Source organism: Ornithodoros turicata, chromosome 1, assembly GCF_037126465.1.
Source record: "Ornithodoros turicata isolate Travis chromosome 1, ASM3712646v1, whole genome shotgun sequence".
Lineage (NCBI taxonomy): Eukaryota > Metazoa > Arthropoda > Arachnida > Ixodida > Argasidae > Ornithodoros > Ornithodoros turicata.
Window position 1 is genome coordinate 124638817 of NC_088201.1, and position 18522 is coordinate 124657338.

General features: G+C 47.9%; 1 protein-coding gene across 1 annotated transcript; it reads right to left on the reverse strand.

Annotated features, from left to right (window-relative positions):
• Positions 1–15104: 15104 nt before the first annotated feature.
• LOC135384871 (uncharacterized) lies at positions 15105–15722 on the reverse strand. The gene has a single exon (XM_064614057.1). It carries the CDS (start codon positions 15720–15722, stop codon positions 15105–15107), a length of 618 nt encoding a protein of 205 aa, XP_064470127.1.
• Between the last annotated feature and the right edge of the window lie 2800 nt (positions 15723–18522).

Genomic DNA, 18522 nt, shown 5'->3' on the forward strand with positions numbered 1-18522 from the left:
TACGACTTTGGCACCATGATTAAAGATATTTTACTCGTTCTAGAGGGGGGGATATGTTTATTAAGGAGAAAAAAAAAGAGGCAGGCAAAAAGGAAAGGTCAGCAAGGCAGAAGCCGACTTGCTATTCCTTGTAAAAAAACAGAAACAGGAAAGGAAAAAGACGCAAGCGGCACATAGGCAGCAGGGGGCATGAGTGCACGATCGCTCAGAGGAAGTCTAGGAGCCCAGAGTCACCCAGGAAGCATATTAGCGCTCTGGTAACAGCCCATTGTTTCTACAGGGCCCAGTAGGGTGTCGAAAGACAGGTATCTGTGCCCCAGGGCAGATAGGCGGTGCGTGAGTGCAGTCCGAGGAGCGGCATATCTTGGACACGTCAAGAGTAAATGACGGGTGTCGGCGTCGGTGGAGCAGGAGGGGCACGCCGAAAAGGGACGCTGCTTGATCTTGAACAGGAACGATAGAGTACGGGCAACATTCAGGCGAAGACTATGGAGAGCTGACTCTTCCTTTCGAGACCGCCGTAGCGACACAGTGAAGGCCATCTTCGGGTCAATGCGGTTGAGGAAGGTGTTGGCTGCGACAGTGTTTTCCATGAAAAGACGGGTGTCGAAGGAAAAGCACCGGCGTATGTGTATGCGACAGACGGATGGTGATAACGGGATGACAGTGTTGCACTCAGCTGCGCCTCGAGCGCGCCTTGTTGCTGCGTCGGCACGTGTGCAAGCCAATGTGGCTTGGTACCCACTGAACCGCGGAGACCGTGCCGTCGGTATATATTTGCAGTCACTAGCTGTGTAGGGCGTGCAGGTGCTCCAGCACAAGGTAGCGCAGGACAGGCGGGGGATGGTCGTTTTTACTCGTGATGCCAGGGATATGTGTGTACACAGTGGGTGTGACCATCGACCACATTGGTGGGGTGTAAGGCGAAGTAGACGCAGTTGATGGGACCGACCCCTTCAGTCGCCGGACAGCGGCACCGAATGCCGACGCATGGCAGTCATGGTTGATTTCCTGCAAGTGGTGGGCGGGATGACGAGTAAGGTATCGTGAGTAGGCGCGAGGGTTTCCAGGTCGCGCAGAATGTGTGCTGGAGACTCCTTGCCCTCTGCTAGGACCAGGCATGTCTCTGACGTTTTGGGAACACCCAGGCAGACGCGCAGGCTGCGGGACTAGATGTTGAGGAGCTCGCATTCATTGGGTTTGCTTACGGCGTGGAGGACTGGGAGACTCTACCTCAGGGTTCCGGTCACCAGGGAGGTGTGGACGAGCTAAGGGTCGGTGCAGCCAGGGCCCCATGACGATCCAGAGATCCGTCGCAGGACATTGACGAGGACAGACAGCTGTGAGGAGAGAGCTTTGATATGTTTGGACCAGGTGAGGCCCCAGTCGATTGTAATGCCCAGATACTTGTGGTGTGGCACGAACTCAAACTCGGCAAACCTGCAACCCGTAGCGAGAACTGGCGGAATGATCGGGGCGTAGACGCCATGGCGACCGTCTTGGATGATGAAACAGACAGTCCCCGGTCGGGAAAGATACAGGATAACATCATCGAGGGCTCCTTGCAGGTGACGCTCAATCGCGTCACGGCGCGTGCCGGAGGTCCACAGGCATATGTCGCCGGCGTAGATGGTGACACTGACGTTGCCTTGGAGGTGAGCTGGAAGGGAGGCCATGAAACGTTGAACAGAAGAGGGCTGAGCACGCTACCTTGCGGGACGCCGCGGCTAACAGGGAAGGATTGGGTGTCCCCCTCCGTAGTGCGCACAAACAAAGACCTGTCCGATAGGAAGTCCTGAATCCACGACAGCATCCCCCCCCCCCTCCACGTCAGCCTCTTGAAGCCTTTAGAGGGCTCTGCTACCGGCTTTTTGGAATACTGCGGTCGCCACGGTTACAATCCCAGTGAAATGACATGACATAAATCGTTCATAATACGACTTTGGCACCATTATTAAAGGGGTTTTGCACGTTTTAAAGGGTTCTGGTCTTTTTCGAATTTTGACGTCACCTCTGTTAAAATTCTAGTGGAACGGCATGGCATAAGTCGTTCACAATACGACTTTTGCGCCATGATTAAAGGGATTTTACTCGTTTTAGAGGCCTCTGCTGCCGACTTTTTCGAATAGTGCGGTCGCCAAGGTTAGAATCCCAGTGGAATGACATCACATAAGTCGTTCATAATACGACTTTGGCACCATTATTAAAGGGGTTTTGCATGTTTTAAAGGGCTCTGACCTTTTTCGAATTTTGAAGTCACTTCTGTTACAATTCTAGTGGAACGGCATGGCATAAGTCGTTCACAATACGACTTTTGCGCCATGATTAAAGGGATTTTACTTGCTTTAGAGGGCTCTGCTGCGGACTTTTTCGAATAGTGCGGTCGCCACGGTTACAATCCTAGTGGAATGACATGACATAAGCCGTTCATAATACGATTTTTGCGGCATGATTGAAGGGGGTTTGCACGTTTTAAAGGGCTCTACCCTTTTTTCGAATTTTGACGTCGCCTCTGTTACAATTCTAGTGGAACGGCACGACATGAGTTCATAATAGTACTTTGGCAGACAGGAGCTGAAGGGTGCTGACTGTTGCTGGTGCATAAGTGCGAAGATTACGAAACACGAGACAGGAAAGAAAGACACAACACACACACACAATTTCTCAAACAAAGCAAACTTTAATGGGCGACAAACCCCTTTATAATCAAAAACCTCCCAAGCGGGGGAAGGGGAATAATCAATGGTTGCTTACATAACGACCACCTGTAATTATCACAATAGTTTCCTTGTGGAGTCTCCGCCGACTATCCGTTTGTCTGCACAGAATACGGGTTTGACAGAAAAGAAGATTACAACTGTTGCAATCACGGAGATGCAGGACAAGTTCTCTGGAAATATGGCTTCCTTCAGTGCTCAGCTGGTGTTCCTGCAGAAGGTCATTCAAATATCGTCCCGTTTGGCCTACATAACACATACCACACTCCAAGGGGATATAATAAACAACGAGCTGGGTACTATATTGTGGTGATTTATAGTACAGCCATGAACAACGGAAGAAAACAGCGACGCTGTCCACCCATTTCATCGAACGCCGTGCCATCGACGCAGTTTTATCGAACGCCACTTCATTGAACTCAACACGTTATCATATGTATGGCCATCTGTACGGGGTTCGCCAAGATAAACTTCGGGTTTGTAACGTAAATAAAACAAAAAATAAGAACCGTGTTGGGAAGCTGAAGTAGATGTTAGAGGACGTATTATGCACCAAAATTTAATATCGCTTCTGCAACTTGTCCCATTTCCCCTTCGGATAAATCGTGGAAATTAAGAGAAAAAAAACGGCTATAACTATGTTTTGAGCTCCTTCCGTCAGATGGCGACACGGTCGATCTCGGCGTTGGAGACGATGTCGAAACCGTAATAACGCGATATGAAAAGAGAACAGAAACATCACAATTTCAACTCGTTTATGTTTCGGGACTCTTGGTCTCTGAAGCATCAATTGATTGGCCCTAAAACAGCTTTTTGAGCCTGCCTCTTGTCAGTGAGGAAAGTCTAAGAAGGTCCTTCTTAAGTCTAAGAAGTCTAAGGTCCTTCGACTTCGATGTGTGCTCCTCGAGTCGTGATGCACCTCCTCAGCCTGCGCTGGTACTCGCTCAGGACACGTTCCCGCATGCCGTCATCAATAGAAAGGAAGGTGTGTGCTATCCTTCCCTTCAGTTCCTGCATGGTGCTAATACTTCCGCGGTATACTCTATCTTTGACATATCCCCGCAGGAAAAAGTCGCATGGGGTCAGGTCGGGTGAACGAGCTGGTCCCTCCATGTTAGGAGAGCCCCTGCCCATCCACCGCTGCCGATATGTTCTGTCAAGGCACTGGCGAACTTGTACGCTCCAGTGAGGTGGTGCTCCATCCTGCATAAATATGCACACCTCTTTCTGCATATGCAGGGACTCTAGTTCCGGCACAAAATATTCTTGCAGCATGAAAAGATAACTTTCGCCCGTCACATTGTCACTGAAGAAGAAGGGGCCTACCACACCCTGCTTCCAGAGCCCACCCCACACGACAACCTTTGGCGATTGCACTGGACTCTGAACCATCCATCCTGGGTTCTGCGGCGACCGGTACCTGCAGTTATGCCGGTTAACCTGTCCGTTCAGGTGGAAGTTCGCCTCAGCACTGAATAAAATAAATTCAATGTGTCCTGGGTTGTCGGTGATGCGTTGCAATTCGCATCTGTAGAAATGCACACGGCGGTCAAGATCAGCCTGTTACAGTTCGTGTATAACTTGAACCTTATATATAAAAAAAAAACAGAAAAACGAGTGACTTTTGAGAATTAGTCGCACGGTTGCCCCTCAGACTTCAAACAGTCGGGCTGCTCTGGTCGTAGGCATTCCTGGATGCCCCTCAAATGCGCCCGGCACAGCGTTGGTCAAGTCGTCGGTGTTTGCATACTCGTGTTTTTTGTTTGCCACGGAACCTTCTTGTGTGAAGCGTTTAACCCGCTTTTAATGGTCGCTTCGGAAGGAGGAGGACGGTTGTGTGCCGGTCCAAATTTACGTTATGCGAGCGTAACGCTTCTCAGCTCCGTGTACCACAGCGCGACTTTTGTGCGCTGTTGCGCGGTTAGCTGGCGCATGGTGCCCAGTTACAACAAAAACACAAATGTAAAAATAGTAAATACAGGTACAATGCACACAAGATTACACAGGAAATGGAAGGAAACAGAACAGGGACGTAAAAAGTTAAAAGTTAAAAGTAAAAGGGAAGTAAAAAGTTAAAAAAAACTTAAAAGTTAAACGCTCGTTGTTGGACTTGGAGACGATCGCTGTATAGACAGGACAGTCTGCCTCCTATTTTTATGAATTCTGCCGTCATAAGTAATTTGTGGGTTTGTTCTTTTGTTAATGCTGTAATAACATGTTTTACCAACTGTGAAAACTTCGCGCAGTAGTAATCTGTATTCACCTCCACTTGTTCACTCGGCTTCGATATCGTCTGCAACGCCGAGTTCGACCGTGTCGCCATCTGACGGAAGGAGCTGAAAACACGGGTATAGCCGTTTTTTTTTTTTTTTTTCAGGATTTATCCGCAGGGAAGTGGGACAAGTTGCAGTAGCGATATACAATTTTGGTGCATAATACGTCCCTTAACATCCACTTTAGCTTCACAAGACGGTTCTTATTTGTTTTATTTAGGATCCAAACCTCGAAGTTTATCTTGGCGAACCGTGTACGTCCTTCTTTGAAGCCCCATCACTCAATCACCGTCTTTTTGTTGATTATGATTTTCTAGGGTATCCGTTTTCTTCTCAGTTTCCTTTATTTCCTTTTCTTACCTATATTTTCATGATTTCAGCACACTTCATGGCCACTTTCATCTCTGTCCCATCAGTATCTAGATTTTCGGCTCACTCTACCCCTGCTTCACTGCAGGTTGCCGAGCTGGTAGCGCAGTCCGGTATCTTCCTGCCATACACCATCATTGCTGGAGTTCGTCTGGCAAAGACAGCTACGGTTATGTTTTTACAGATGCGGCGCTGCGAACCTGCTCAGTTTATGGCGGTATCGCAAAAGGTACAAGGGCAAGGTGGATCAACAGCGGCTTGGACTGTACGAACCGGGAGTACGAGCCATTCTAGGTACGCAGTACCAGCTTCCATCTTGTTTATACGCCGTTACATATGACTTTTTGATGATTATCTTGTGCATTTTGCAGATTTCACGGCGCTTGAGGGCACGAACAAAGCCGGATGGGACGCAAACAAGGCTAAGCTCGTCAAATCCATAGGAACGCGGCTCAGCGAACTCCGGCGAAATGAGTGTCGTACGTAGCTGCAAATAAAGCCGTTAAGCTGACACACTTCCCTTATTTGTTATTCAATACGGGATCGCGTTGGGTAGGTTAAGGGACATCACAATTTAATCAGATTTGAGCCGTGCTGTCAGAGCAGCTTATCAGAAACTGATCCAGAGTAAATAATATCTGAATCCGGCTTTCGGACTGTGGTCCGAATTTATTCCGGTACGAGTCGTTTTTGATAAAATTTTGCTCAGCAAATGACCCAGATTTGTTCTGGCATGATTCAGATCTTGATCCATTTTTGATACAAGGGTGAACAAATTTTGTTTCGCAGCTGATCCGTCTTTATTAAATCCGGATTTGCTTCTTTTTGGTGATCCTGCCCAATTTAGGATTCAAATCGGATTCAGGATCTGCTATCCGACCCGGAATCCGATTTGCATACTCCTACATAAGCTGCTGGTTTCACAACATGAACATGCACTCTGACTCATAATTCACATTTTATTCACTGTACAACACACATATATAACTTTCCAAATAAATGGGAGCTTCTGATAGTCACCACCTGAAGCAGATTCCATCATGCTGCTTGTCTCCACCTGTGATAGAAATTGAGCACCTGATGTTGGACAATATGATGCATAAAAGTGTAATGCCGAATGGGGCTATTCTGTTGGAAAGCTGCCTCCTTGGCTCTCTCAGGCTCACAAAAATGATGGTGAGTGCATGCTGGGTTACATGAGCAAAGAAATATGGGATCAAGCTTTTCTGTGAGAAAATAGCAGCGAATTTGAATATCGCAACCGGAAAAGTTAGAGGGATGCCGTCAAATATTTACGTGAGGTGCTAGTGGGGCCTAAGTAGGTCTGGTACATCACTGCCGTCCACGGTTTATACATATTCCGATGTACATTTGCAGAAAAGAATGGCTGAAATCCACAGAAAGAGCGTGAAAAGCGTACTGCTCTACATAATTCCTGTTGAAAAAAAAACATACAGCCATCTGTATGAGCAATCACATGAGGCTCGTATATGTGTTTATTGTATGAGCAATCATATGAGCTTCTATGAGCATGTATGAGCTATATGAGCATGTTTGAGCAATATGAGCATGTATGAACTATATGAGCACTCTCTCAAACAGCGTATGAGCTATATGAGCACACTCATACAGCCTATGACCCATATCAGCATTCTCATACAGCGTATTCATGTACATGAATGCGCATGAACCGTCTGAGCAAACGTGCAACATGGCGTGATTAAGCTAAAATGACAACAAGTGATTACAAAATACCGGTTTATTCAGGTATTGGAGCGACGTAGGTCCCTCAGAAAGCTTGCCAAATGCTTTTTGATGAGGTTTTCCGTTTCTGTACAGGCACCTTTGATGTCGATAGTTTACCTTTTTCTGCATATTTGACGGTATCTGTTGAAAAGAAAGAACAAAATTAGAACTGCGGTAAATTTCTGCGCCTAGAAGTATTCCAGTTCCCACAACTTATACAACCGTATGGGTTCATCCTGAAATCGACATGACTGGGGCCTGTTTCTCATCCCAACGCGTAGATCACACCTTCAAAGCATTAAGTTGTATTTAGTCAGTCAGAATAACGCACGAGGTCATTTTGCCGATTAAAATTGAACGTAACCTTCCTCTAATGCTGGTGATGTCCAATCGACGCGGTTCCGAAACATCTGAGTATGTTTGCGTTGTGCTTGCAAAACTGAGTGCATGTACTTGTTCGCTGCAGCAACGGGTTACTGACACAGAGTGTTTGTGGCTTGCTTCACTTTGGGGCATCCAAATACACATTTTTTTTGCATGCTAACGTGCGATTTTGGTATGCCCTGGTGCACGACTTTATTTTAATCCTATACACACATGCAAAGGCTATCAGCGAACGCTTTCAAAAAAAAGTCACAAAAAGCACGAATATAGTAGTTACAGACACCTAACCCGATAGACCCTGGGTACTCTCTCTCTGATTCTTTTTTTTTTTGGGGAATAGCAAGCTGACACCCTGTCTGGCTGACCTTTCCCTCGTTCCTCTTCTTTGTTATCATTAAACATATCCCCCCCCCCGATAGACATAAAGAGCGATAATGGAAAAACGGGACTGCAACGTACCTGTAATGCGCACACACCTGCCACGGCTAAGGTACACACACAAAAAACACCTTCAGTGATCACTGAAACGGCACAAAGACACTGTCACAGCATGGAGACGGTGACGAAAATATGAGTCCCACGCAGAGCGGAGCGAAATACGTCCAGACGGCTCCGAGAAGCCGGGTAGAATAAGTAAGTCAGCGTCCAAGCACTGAGATGGCACTCGCAACGGCTTGGATGAGAATCCAGGAGCCAAATAGAATGTTGTAGGACACGGTCGGAACGGGAAACATGCACCTAAAATTTGAACAGAATGGGACAAAGGGGAATGGAGCTCCGACTGTTACGGCTCGCCGACTGTGACGAGCGTCTCTTGAAAGGCCATCACCAGACGCTCTGGCGCCAGCACTTCTAGGTGAATAACTGGTTAACTAAACGATCAGCCTTCCTCATACTGGTCATACTGCTCATATCTTCCTCATTCTGCTCGAAATGCAGCTCATACTGCACATAACGTTCCTCATACTGCTCATTGCTTTTCTCGTATTGCTTATATCTGCGCACATAGCGCGTCGTTGGCCTTGCCGTGCGACTCATAACATTGCTCATACTGCTCATGACGTTGGCATACTGCCCATAGCGTTGCTCATACTGCTCATTGCATTTCTCATATTGCTCATTTCTTTACACATATTGCTCATTTCTTTACACATAGAAAGTTATATGAGTTTTTCAACAGGGAATGTTTGTTATATTGTTGGGAGTTTATCCCTGAACAGCACAATCGATATCTCGTGCGATGCTCTCCGCTTTATTGTACGTGCTTGCATTCCGAGTGTATGTTTACATTGAGTCATATAGATCTCTCGCGTCTCGACGGCACGCAGTCTGATCTTACTCGAGCCACACCCAGTCTATCTGGAGCCACTTCGTGGCCTCCCAGGCAGCACTGAATCTTGGACCAATATTGGTAGGTCGTTGGAAGGATTGATCCAATATTGGACCAGCTTTGTCAATAATGGCTTCAGCATGGAAGTGTTGGTCCAGCATTGCCAATTACCAGCATGTGTTGGCTATAAACGGGCAATATTGGGCCATGATTGCTTACAACGAACCCATATTGGCTGGAAGCTGGCAAGGGTGCACTCGTCATTGGCGTTCTCACGAAAGAATTGGCACAATATGGGCAACATGGGAAGTGCACCGGCAATATTGGTCCAGTATTGGGTCGGGTTGCATTTACAACATTGGGCCAATATTGGTATCACTAATTGCCAATATTGGCCCAATCTGGGACCAATATTGGTGTGCTGCCTGGGCTATTATATCAATACACCACACTTTTGTGGGGCTTCATTCAAGATGAACTGGAAACAAGTGCTCACCTTCTCATCGGGTACGTCGGAGGTGTCCATTTGCTCCTGGAACAATGTCGACACAGCATAGGGATTTAGCATCTTTCATTTTGCTTACATTCCCATACGTCCAATAAGTCCGCCTCCACGTACGCTTCGTCGGCAAAATGCGAGGAACAAACGTGCCGAACGTGCAATTCTTCTGCCACGACAAGAAGCCTGCCGGCGATTGCTCCTTCCAACTTTCGTTTGGCGGCCCTGTCCTTGGGCTCGTGAAATGTCAATTCTGGGTTCACTCCAGACGATTTTTTGCAGTCAGGAACACCACGACGCGTTCGATAACTCAATGGCATGTTGCAATTTCACCACTGAGCGAAACTCACAGCACTTTCGAAGAAATAGGTTGTTTCAGCCATGCACGACGCCATCTCTAAAGAAGACGATATCTCCAAGAGAAAATGGGGGAACGGCGCCGGCGGCGCGGCGCCCTCGCCTTGGCCCTGCGTCACAATGATGTCATCGGAGGTTTCGCTGATCAAAAAAGCTCGTTTATTTAAAACCCAAACTTTTCTCAGCAGTGAAAATCGGTGAAATCGATTGTCGAATGATGCCAAGCATTCTCGTAACCATTCTTCCTACCCATGTCTTCGGATGTGATAGTCCCTTTAAATGAGGCCGGAAGCGCGGGTGGCACTGGCGGATAGCCCGTGCGACGCGCTGCTGTTCCGTAGCAGTGGGATCCGCTCTGCTGTACAGATCTTGCAATGCCCGAACGAGTTCAGATCAGCTTCCCTCAAGATGTTGAGTTCTCTTATGTAATTTCTCTAGGACACGGTATTCGTAATCCGGGGAAAGAAATTCGTTTTTGAACTGACGCTGGAACTCCTAAAAGGACTTAAACTCAGATTGAAACCGAAGACAGCGGGCGGCGTCTCCAACCAAAGCAACTTGCAGGATGCGTTGGATTAGAACTTCGTCCAAAATCCCCATGCCCGTCTGATAGGCGGAAAGGTCGTCCAGGAAATCGGCAACAGACTTCTTATCGGTGTAACCCGAGAAGGCAGGCACCGGTAAGTTAAAGGAACTGTAAAGTGAATTTCAACCCAAAGTTACCTTACGATTTTATGAAAGCCTAGGAAGAGTACATCTCAGTTACGAAATACTTCTTTTTGAATCCCTTTTTTCTTTGAGTAATCGAATTTCAAAAATTGCATTCGAGCGCAAAGCTCAGTACTCCCTCAGCAACAACACTGGGTTGGCTCGTGTCGGCTACGGCTAGTCTCGCCTTCGTAATCCGCCTCCCGGTCTCTGGCGAAGCCGTAATGTTGTTTTGAGGCCCACGCCGTGTGATGTCGATTTTTCCAAACTTGAATGCCCTCGAGCTTGCGAGAGTCCAGCAGTCACGCCCGCAAAACTTTTGTTCTTACTAGTGCACGCGGAAGACGCAGCATGACACGATATCATTCGCAGAATCGTCGGCGGAGGATGAATTACCGTCATTGCCGTCAACTGGCCGCCGTGGGAAACACACTTCATGCGTAATGAAAATGTTGACAACCTCCCAGCGGAAATATGGCATTGCTCTTTCGGTTCAGGTGTCCTTGCGGCAAATCCGTGCCGATGCCGACGGCAGAAGAATACCTTTGTTGCCGCGAAATGAGACGTTACAGAAGCAGCGCAGCGGTTGCATTCCAAGGAATCTGTACTTTGAAATACTGTGGCTGAAGACTGAGTTGGTCCAGGTATCCTACTGCTACTTGAGAGAAAACGACGAGTACGCTGTTATCAGGAACAGCAAAGTGAACAAGTGAGTTCATTCATGTGTGCCTTCGATTTGTTATTAGTAAAGTTACATAGCATAATTGTACGCTGTTCATGGTACATGCAGGGAGTTTCGGTAATTTGCCTACAAACACGTTACCAGGCGGCTCTGGGGACCATTAGGAAAGCACTGCAGAAAAGTCCTCAAAGCATGTGCTGTACATACCATAAGCGAAAACTTTCCTTCTGAAGCATACAAAGGTTTTTGCCGTTTTTTGCCTTTTTGACGTGTGATGCAGTAGGTGCTGTCCGACCGTCTGACCACTATTCGCTTTCACTGAGATGAAGCTCTCACTTTTCTTTCAGGTGCTTGTAGGCAGCATTGAATGCCTCTAATCTTGGCAGAGGTACACTGGATGGTTTCGTCGTGAACACTGCTTGATCACAACAGTATCCCTTTCATTCACAATAGAGGTCTGCCATATACCCTTGTGGAATAAACAGACAGCCACTACACAGTAAAATACATTCTTCAGATATCAAAGCTTGTAATGTTGCTTTATTGATCATTGTGTTTATGAATGAGCATACAAGTGACAGCAGGAAACAAGCAAACAATGAAGGAGAACATCCCCATACTCTGTTCCTATCAATTTGCAGTAACGCAATGTACAGGGTGGTCCACCAACCATGATAGAAATTCATAGTAAAAAACGTAGGCCCCGGAGAGTCATGCGGGCAAGGGATTTTTTCTGCCAATAAATTTTGCCACGTATTGGTAACATTTTTTTATTTCATTTCAATTGCTGGAAATTTAATTTCTTGACTCCAAAATTTGCCAAGGCAAACGAACGTTTTCTTTGCGGAAATGGGTTCCCCGTGGTCATTTTACTCAGTATAGCACATAATCCCACTCGTAATGCAATGGCAATTGCCGAAATAAATACGCAGAAAATCCGTGGAAATGAGCCCTTGGCTCCGCCTCTTTTTTGACGGCTCCTAGTTTGAGCGCAAAGCTGCGAAGAAAGGAGGTTACATTGACACGCCACACGAGGGGGGAAAGGGTTACAAGCCATCGGGTGACCTCATTTTTGATAAGATAGCTCTGCTTCCCGCACTCACCGCGCGTGTTTGTTCCGTGGGTAAGGCTTATACAGCTCGAAGCAGAGTTAACTGGAACGCCGCTTCGACAAGCGGAGCAAGGGGGGAGCCACCCTGGCGGCGTCTAGTAGAAATAAAGGGCGAGGAGGTTTTGACATTTCCATTCTTATCGGAGCGGTGTTCGCTGTCGCGTGCCGAAGAGTGCGCAATCAGGTTGGCGTTATCAACGCTGGGCTCGTTGGTTTTGGACGACCCTGTCTGAGGGATTGCGAAGAATCGATGATATACCGATGGCGCGCGCCGGGTTAGCACGTGCGAACCAGTCGTCTCTCACCTCTCCTAAACTTCCAAAATTAAAATTAAGGTGAAGTGACCCAGATGAGGAAAATTTTCAGAAAAAGGATTGATGTGGGAGAAAAAAAAATCAAAATGCGATTTACGAAAGGTGGGAGAGGCAAATTTGGGGAAAGTGCAGTCGATGTAGGGACGAACCTCTGCTGACGGACATTGAAGTGAGGACAAAGGTCATGGTGAATTTGTCTAGCTCTGATCATCATTCACTTCACCAATAATAGAAAACCTTCACGGTGACTCCCTGCACTGTGTGCCAGCATGCACACAAATATTTGTGTGTACTAATTGGCTGTTCTTCCGAGAAGCTCCCGAGAAACGCGAGATGCTACACCATGAAAGCATTGTTTTACTATTATTTAAAAACTCATTACCATGGTTTCGCGATTACCATTGTTGATTATTTCAAGTCTCTTCGCATCCTCTATTCTGAGCACAGTAAATTTTCCGAAAGAGAAGTTGTTATTCATTTCATTCGATCACACAATGAGCGTTTCGGATGACGCGTGGCCATGCGCAAACCTGTTTCCAGGCGCGTGCCATGACATCGATTCTCCGCATTATCTCAGACACAATCGCCCGCCCAAAACACAAACAGGCGCAGCGTTGATAACGCCAGCTTGATTGGGCACTGCTCGGCACACCACAGCGAACACCCCTCCGACTGGAATGGAAATGTCGAAACGCCCTCTCCCTTTATTTCTGCTAAAGGCCGCCAGGGTGGCTCCCCTCTTGCTCCGCAGGTCGAGGCGGCGTTCCAGTTAACTCTGCTTCGAGCTGTACCAGCGCCTCTTTTATTTCATAGGAGTGAAATCGTCATTTCCGTCAGGCTATGCCAGCGCCGGCTATACTGACGCTGCTTGTACCCCTTTCCCCCTCGTGTGGCGTGTCGATGTAACCTCCTTTCTTCGCAGCTTTGCGCTCAAACTACGAGCCGTCAAAAAAGAGGCGGAGCCAAGGGCACATTTCCACGGATTTTCAGCGAATTTATTACAACAATTGGCATTGCATTACGAGTGGGATTATGTGCTATACTGAGTAAAATGACCACGCGGAACCCATTTCCGCAAACAAAACATTAGGTTGCCTTGGGAAATTTCGGAGTTCAATTCAAGAAATTAACTTCCCGTCAATTGAAATGGAATAAAAATGTCACCAATATGTGGCAAAAGTTATTGGCAGAATAAAATCCCTCGACCGCATGTCTCTCCGGGGCCTACGTTTTTTACTATGAATTTCTATCATGGTTGGTGGACCACCCTGTATGTATTCTTTTTTTTTTCTCTTCTGTACAGTGCACAGGTGTTTTGCACAAACACGTTCCAGTTCATAATCTCTTAGAGAACATAGGCTATCACCTTGCCTATAAAACATCTCGCGTTATCAGTATAAGAAGGCCTCAGGTGGGGTACGCCAATGGCATCAACATTTACTTCTTTTCAGAGCCTCCCTATCGTTGACAAAAATTTTAGACCTTTTCTGTGCACATCCATCTTTACAAGCCGGCCTTTTGCAGACCGCTACTATTTCACTGTCGCTCACATCTTTGCAAGGTGTCGGTGTTTCACTCAGGAGGTGATCCACATCCTCTGCGAAGATAAGATATGGTCACTTCCCTATGCTCTTTATATCGAAACATGGTTCCTCATGGCTGTTGTAAGTGTGCCGGGTCAAACCTAGACACATTATCTTTGCATTTGCAAAGAGGCAATTAGGCACCTATGCAATTGCATATTGCAATTGTACAAGCTTGTTCTTTTTACCGTTTACTACATGTACCTTTTATATAATTGTTGCAGCTAGAATTATAGCAACAGAAAATTCAAATAAGCCAAGGTTGTGTTCCTTGCTTTGTATTATTTTCTCGCGCCCTCAATGCTTTCTACCAAGAATTTGGATTTCCTCCTCTCTACCTTCTTTGTTCCCTTTCTCTAATGTAGATAAGTATAAATATCTACCATGTGTGTCTGTATCATGCCTAATGAAGGACGGACTCTATTCGAAAATTAGAATTTCGAAATTCGAAAGTAAGATTATTTGAATGTTTCACTTTCTTATGGCCGTGAGTTCTGATAATCCTACCTGTGTCGCGAAAGGGTGCCTGCAACCTTTCTGGTAGGTGTTGTAGATGAGGTCTGTTGAGGTGACTTTAATATTAATCGGCTAGAGTAACCAGGTCAACAGCAAATACTACAAGGTGTAATTTGAATCTGTGAAAACATAAGGCACTATGAATTCACACCTTGGCTGCACTGGCCCCATTCGAAAGGATTGTGCAAGACAGCAAGACGTTTCCCTCAGCCATCTTGTTCACTCTTGGCTGACGTATCCAAGATAAATTGTGTTCACTTGGGCACTCGGCTTGTGTGGTGAGAAGCGTGACGCGAACATCTGTGCCAACTTTGTGAGATGCACCGGAAGTTCTGAATTTGATGCACATTGGATTGTCGAGGCTAGGAGGCAAGGAGCAGACAAGAGCTCGGGTTCGTGCCAGAAGCTCGACTGTTTATTCTGCAGCGGCGCGCTATGCTCGAGATGAACGGGATGGTCGATGACGATGACGGTGCCTCTACATGGACCCCCCCCCCCCCCCTTGCGAAGCGATATCAGTGGTGAGTGGTGCTGAGGGGACGAGTCCAATGAACACGGCGACGGCGAACTGGCTGCGTGGTGTCTTCTGGGAGAAATTGATGCGGAGGCAAACTGGGAGGCGTGGTGGCAGGAGACACGTCAACGGGGCTTTCGATGAAGGCCGGCTTCAGCCTGTCAACAGATACCGTGTCCTGGCGGCCAGCGAGCTGAAGCGTGAAATGTTTCGGTGACCGCTGCAGAACCTTGTAGGGACCGTCATATGTGGGCTGCAAAGGCTTTCGGGGCGCGTCATGGCGAATGAGGACGTGAGAAGCAGTTTCAAGAAGGGGGTGGCGATAGGTGGAGGGCTGCGCAGGTGAGCGGGGTCGGACGGCTGGTAGGGCTTGCATGACCGTGCGCAGGCGTTCAGGGTAGGTTGTCGGGTCGGTATGGACGATTGGCGAGGGATGCGCAAAGAAGTCGCCACGCAGGCGTAAAGTAGTCCCGTAAACCATCTGGGCAGGTGAGCACTGCAGGTCCTCCTTGACGGTGGCCCTAAGGGATAGCAGGATGAGGGGGAGGGCGTCGGTCCAGGAAGCGGGGGATACAGACTTGAGGGCTGTTTTAATCCGGTGGTGTAAGCGTTCAACCATCCCGTTGGCTGCAGGGTGATAAGCCGTTGTTCTTGTACGGGATGTGCCAAGCAAGTTTGCCAGTTGAGTGAAAAGGGCGGACTCAAATTGACGTCCGCGGTCCGTTGTGACGACTGAGGGCACGCCAGAGCGGGCGACCAAGCTTGTACGAAGGAAACGGCGACGGTGGCGGCTGTCATGTCGGGGAGGCAGACGACTTCGGGCCAGCGCGTAAAGCGATCGATCATTGTGAGGGGGTATCGATGGCCGTTTGATGAAGGCAGCGGACCGACAATGTCCAGGTGGATATGATCAAAGCGAGAGTCTGGTGGTAGGAACTGAGCTGGTGCGGTCTTGGTGTGCCTGGAAACTTTACATCGCTGGCACGGTATGCAGGAACGAACCCAACGCTTGATATCAGCTTGCATACGTGGCCACACATACCGCGAAGAGATCAACTTCTGGGTGGCGCGGATACCGGGGTGTGCCATGGAGTGCAGCTGATGAAATACGGGTCGGCGAGCGGCCCGAAGAAGAAATGGGCGTGGGCTGCCGGTTGACAAGTCGCAGCAAATGGTGCCTCCAACCCCTGAGAGAGGAATGTCTTGGAGTTGAAGGCTGGTCTGAGAAGAGGAACGGTAAAACTGGAACTCATCGTCCGTGCGCTGCAGGTCAGCTATGGCGGCGAAGGTTAACGATGCGGACGAATCGCGGTTCAGTCCGGCAATACTGACACGGCTGAGGGCGTCAGCAACAGGGTTCTGAATGCCGGGTAGATGTCTGATGTCCGTTGTAAATTCAGACACGAATGAGAGGTGCCGCTGCTCTCTTGATGAATGATTCGTGCTCGGAACTTCTCGAGGGGCTGGATGATCTTAGCACAGCGTGGGACGAAGCGCCGGTAGAAGTTAACGAGTCCGAGAAAATTGCGGAGCTTGCTGAGAGAAGCAGGACGGGGAAAATCGGAAATGACCTGGACTTTGGATGGAAGCGGCTTGACGCCTTGAGAAGAGATATAGTGGCCCAGGAACTCAAGAGACGGAGCGCCAAATTGACTCTTGCTGGCGTTCATGATAATGCCATGGGCGGAAAGCCTGGAGAACAGTGCACGTAGGTGATCGGCGTGTTCCTCGATGGATGAGCTGGCGACAAGAATGTCATCGATGTAAGCATATGCGAAAGGTAGACCACGGATGACCGAATCAATGAAGCGCTGAAAGGATTGTGCGGCATTTCGCAGCCCAAACGGCATCCTGAGAAACTCGAATAGACCAAATGGGGTGGTAATGGCCGTTTTGGGTATATCCTCCTCAGCGACGGGTATCTGATGATAGGCCCGGACTAGGTCTACCTTCGAAAAGATGGTGGCGCCATGAAGGAAGGCTGTAAAGTCGTGGACGTGGGGCACCGGGTATTGGTCGGGGATGGTAACTCGATTGAGAGCCCGATAGTCCCCACAGGGACGCCAATCACTTGTCTTCTTCGGCACCATGTGTAGCGCCGATGCCCAGCTGCTAGAAGAGCTGCGTCCGGGTCACTAGATTGTCGAGGCTAGGAGGCAAGGAGCAGACAAGAGCTCGGGTTCGTGCCAGAAGCTCGACTGGTTATTCTGCAGCGGCGCGCTATGCTCGAGATGAACGGGATGGTCGATGACGATGACGGTGCCGCTACATGATATACTTCTTGTGGTCTGGTGGAGCAGATGGCACAACACTGCAAAGTAGAAAATCGTTTAGTATCTGCAAACTTGTATCAGCAGGCCATTCAAAACTGTTGTCTCTAGATTTCCAAAATGACTCAACAGCTGGTTCCACCAGTGGTGCAGATATTGTCATATCATGCACCTGCAAGGAATGCATAAGTTAAAATGTTAAACAAAACAAGAGCTTGACCCACCTGTGAGCATGAGGGTGTATGGACAATAGGTGTTGAATTCATCACTGGATAAATGTTGAGAGGTGTTGACGGTAAATCATGCGTTTGCACGCTTTTTCTTCCGAGTTTCACATTCTTGTCAGTCACGATGGAAGCCTGCGTCGCTGATATAAAAGAAGAAACTGTCAGTATCTACAGCGCATAATTTATCTGACACTTACATTCTCCTGTGAGAGCTCAGGGCTCCCCAGGGGAAGGGGGATATTGTGTTTGGTACATTACGCAGCGTAGGCATCACCAAAATCGATTTGAATTTGAAGTGAACCACACATATGCGTTATTCCTGTGTATCGGTAAGTGGATACCTCGTGTGCACTGGTGTTCGCATCGTCAGACGTCACAAGGAAAAACACTGGTGTCGGGATTGCGGTCCGTTTGAAAAGTTTTGGACCGTCATCTGCTACCATTTCGTACGACTCGTCAGAGAGATATGGGTTGAGCAAATACGGCGTGGCTCACGAATGTCTTGATCAAAGGAAACTTAGGTAGCAAGCGAGCTGGTGGTGACGATTCATGACTTGAAAACCCGAGACGAGGTAGGGACGATAACAGACGAGCGCTTGCACAACAACTTTCGTTTCCGCGCATTTCCCTTTGGAACCTTGTGGTACACAACGTCCCTTGTCCAAAGAGCACACTTGGTCTATCCCCGAACATTACAGTGGATACCTGGCATAGCTGTCAGGTGAAGTTCTGTTCAATTTCGGCAGGAAATGAACTTTTTTGCGTACACAAACCTCGCAAGGCCGTGCGATATGATTGGAAGGAGAGCAAACAGAGGGCGCTGACCGCGCTGACACTATTTTGGGACACTGTTTCTTCGATATTTTGAAGAATTGTCTCAGTAATTCTTGTGATTCTAAGAGTAGTGTTTATTGGAGATTAG

Coding starts and splice junctions, on each gene's coding strand:
- LOC135384871 (XM_064614057.1), bottom strand. CDS start 15,722: ATGGTTGAACGCTTACACCACCGGATTAAAACAGCCCTCAAGTCTGTA.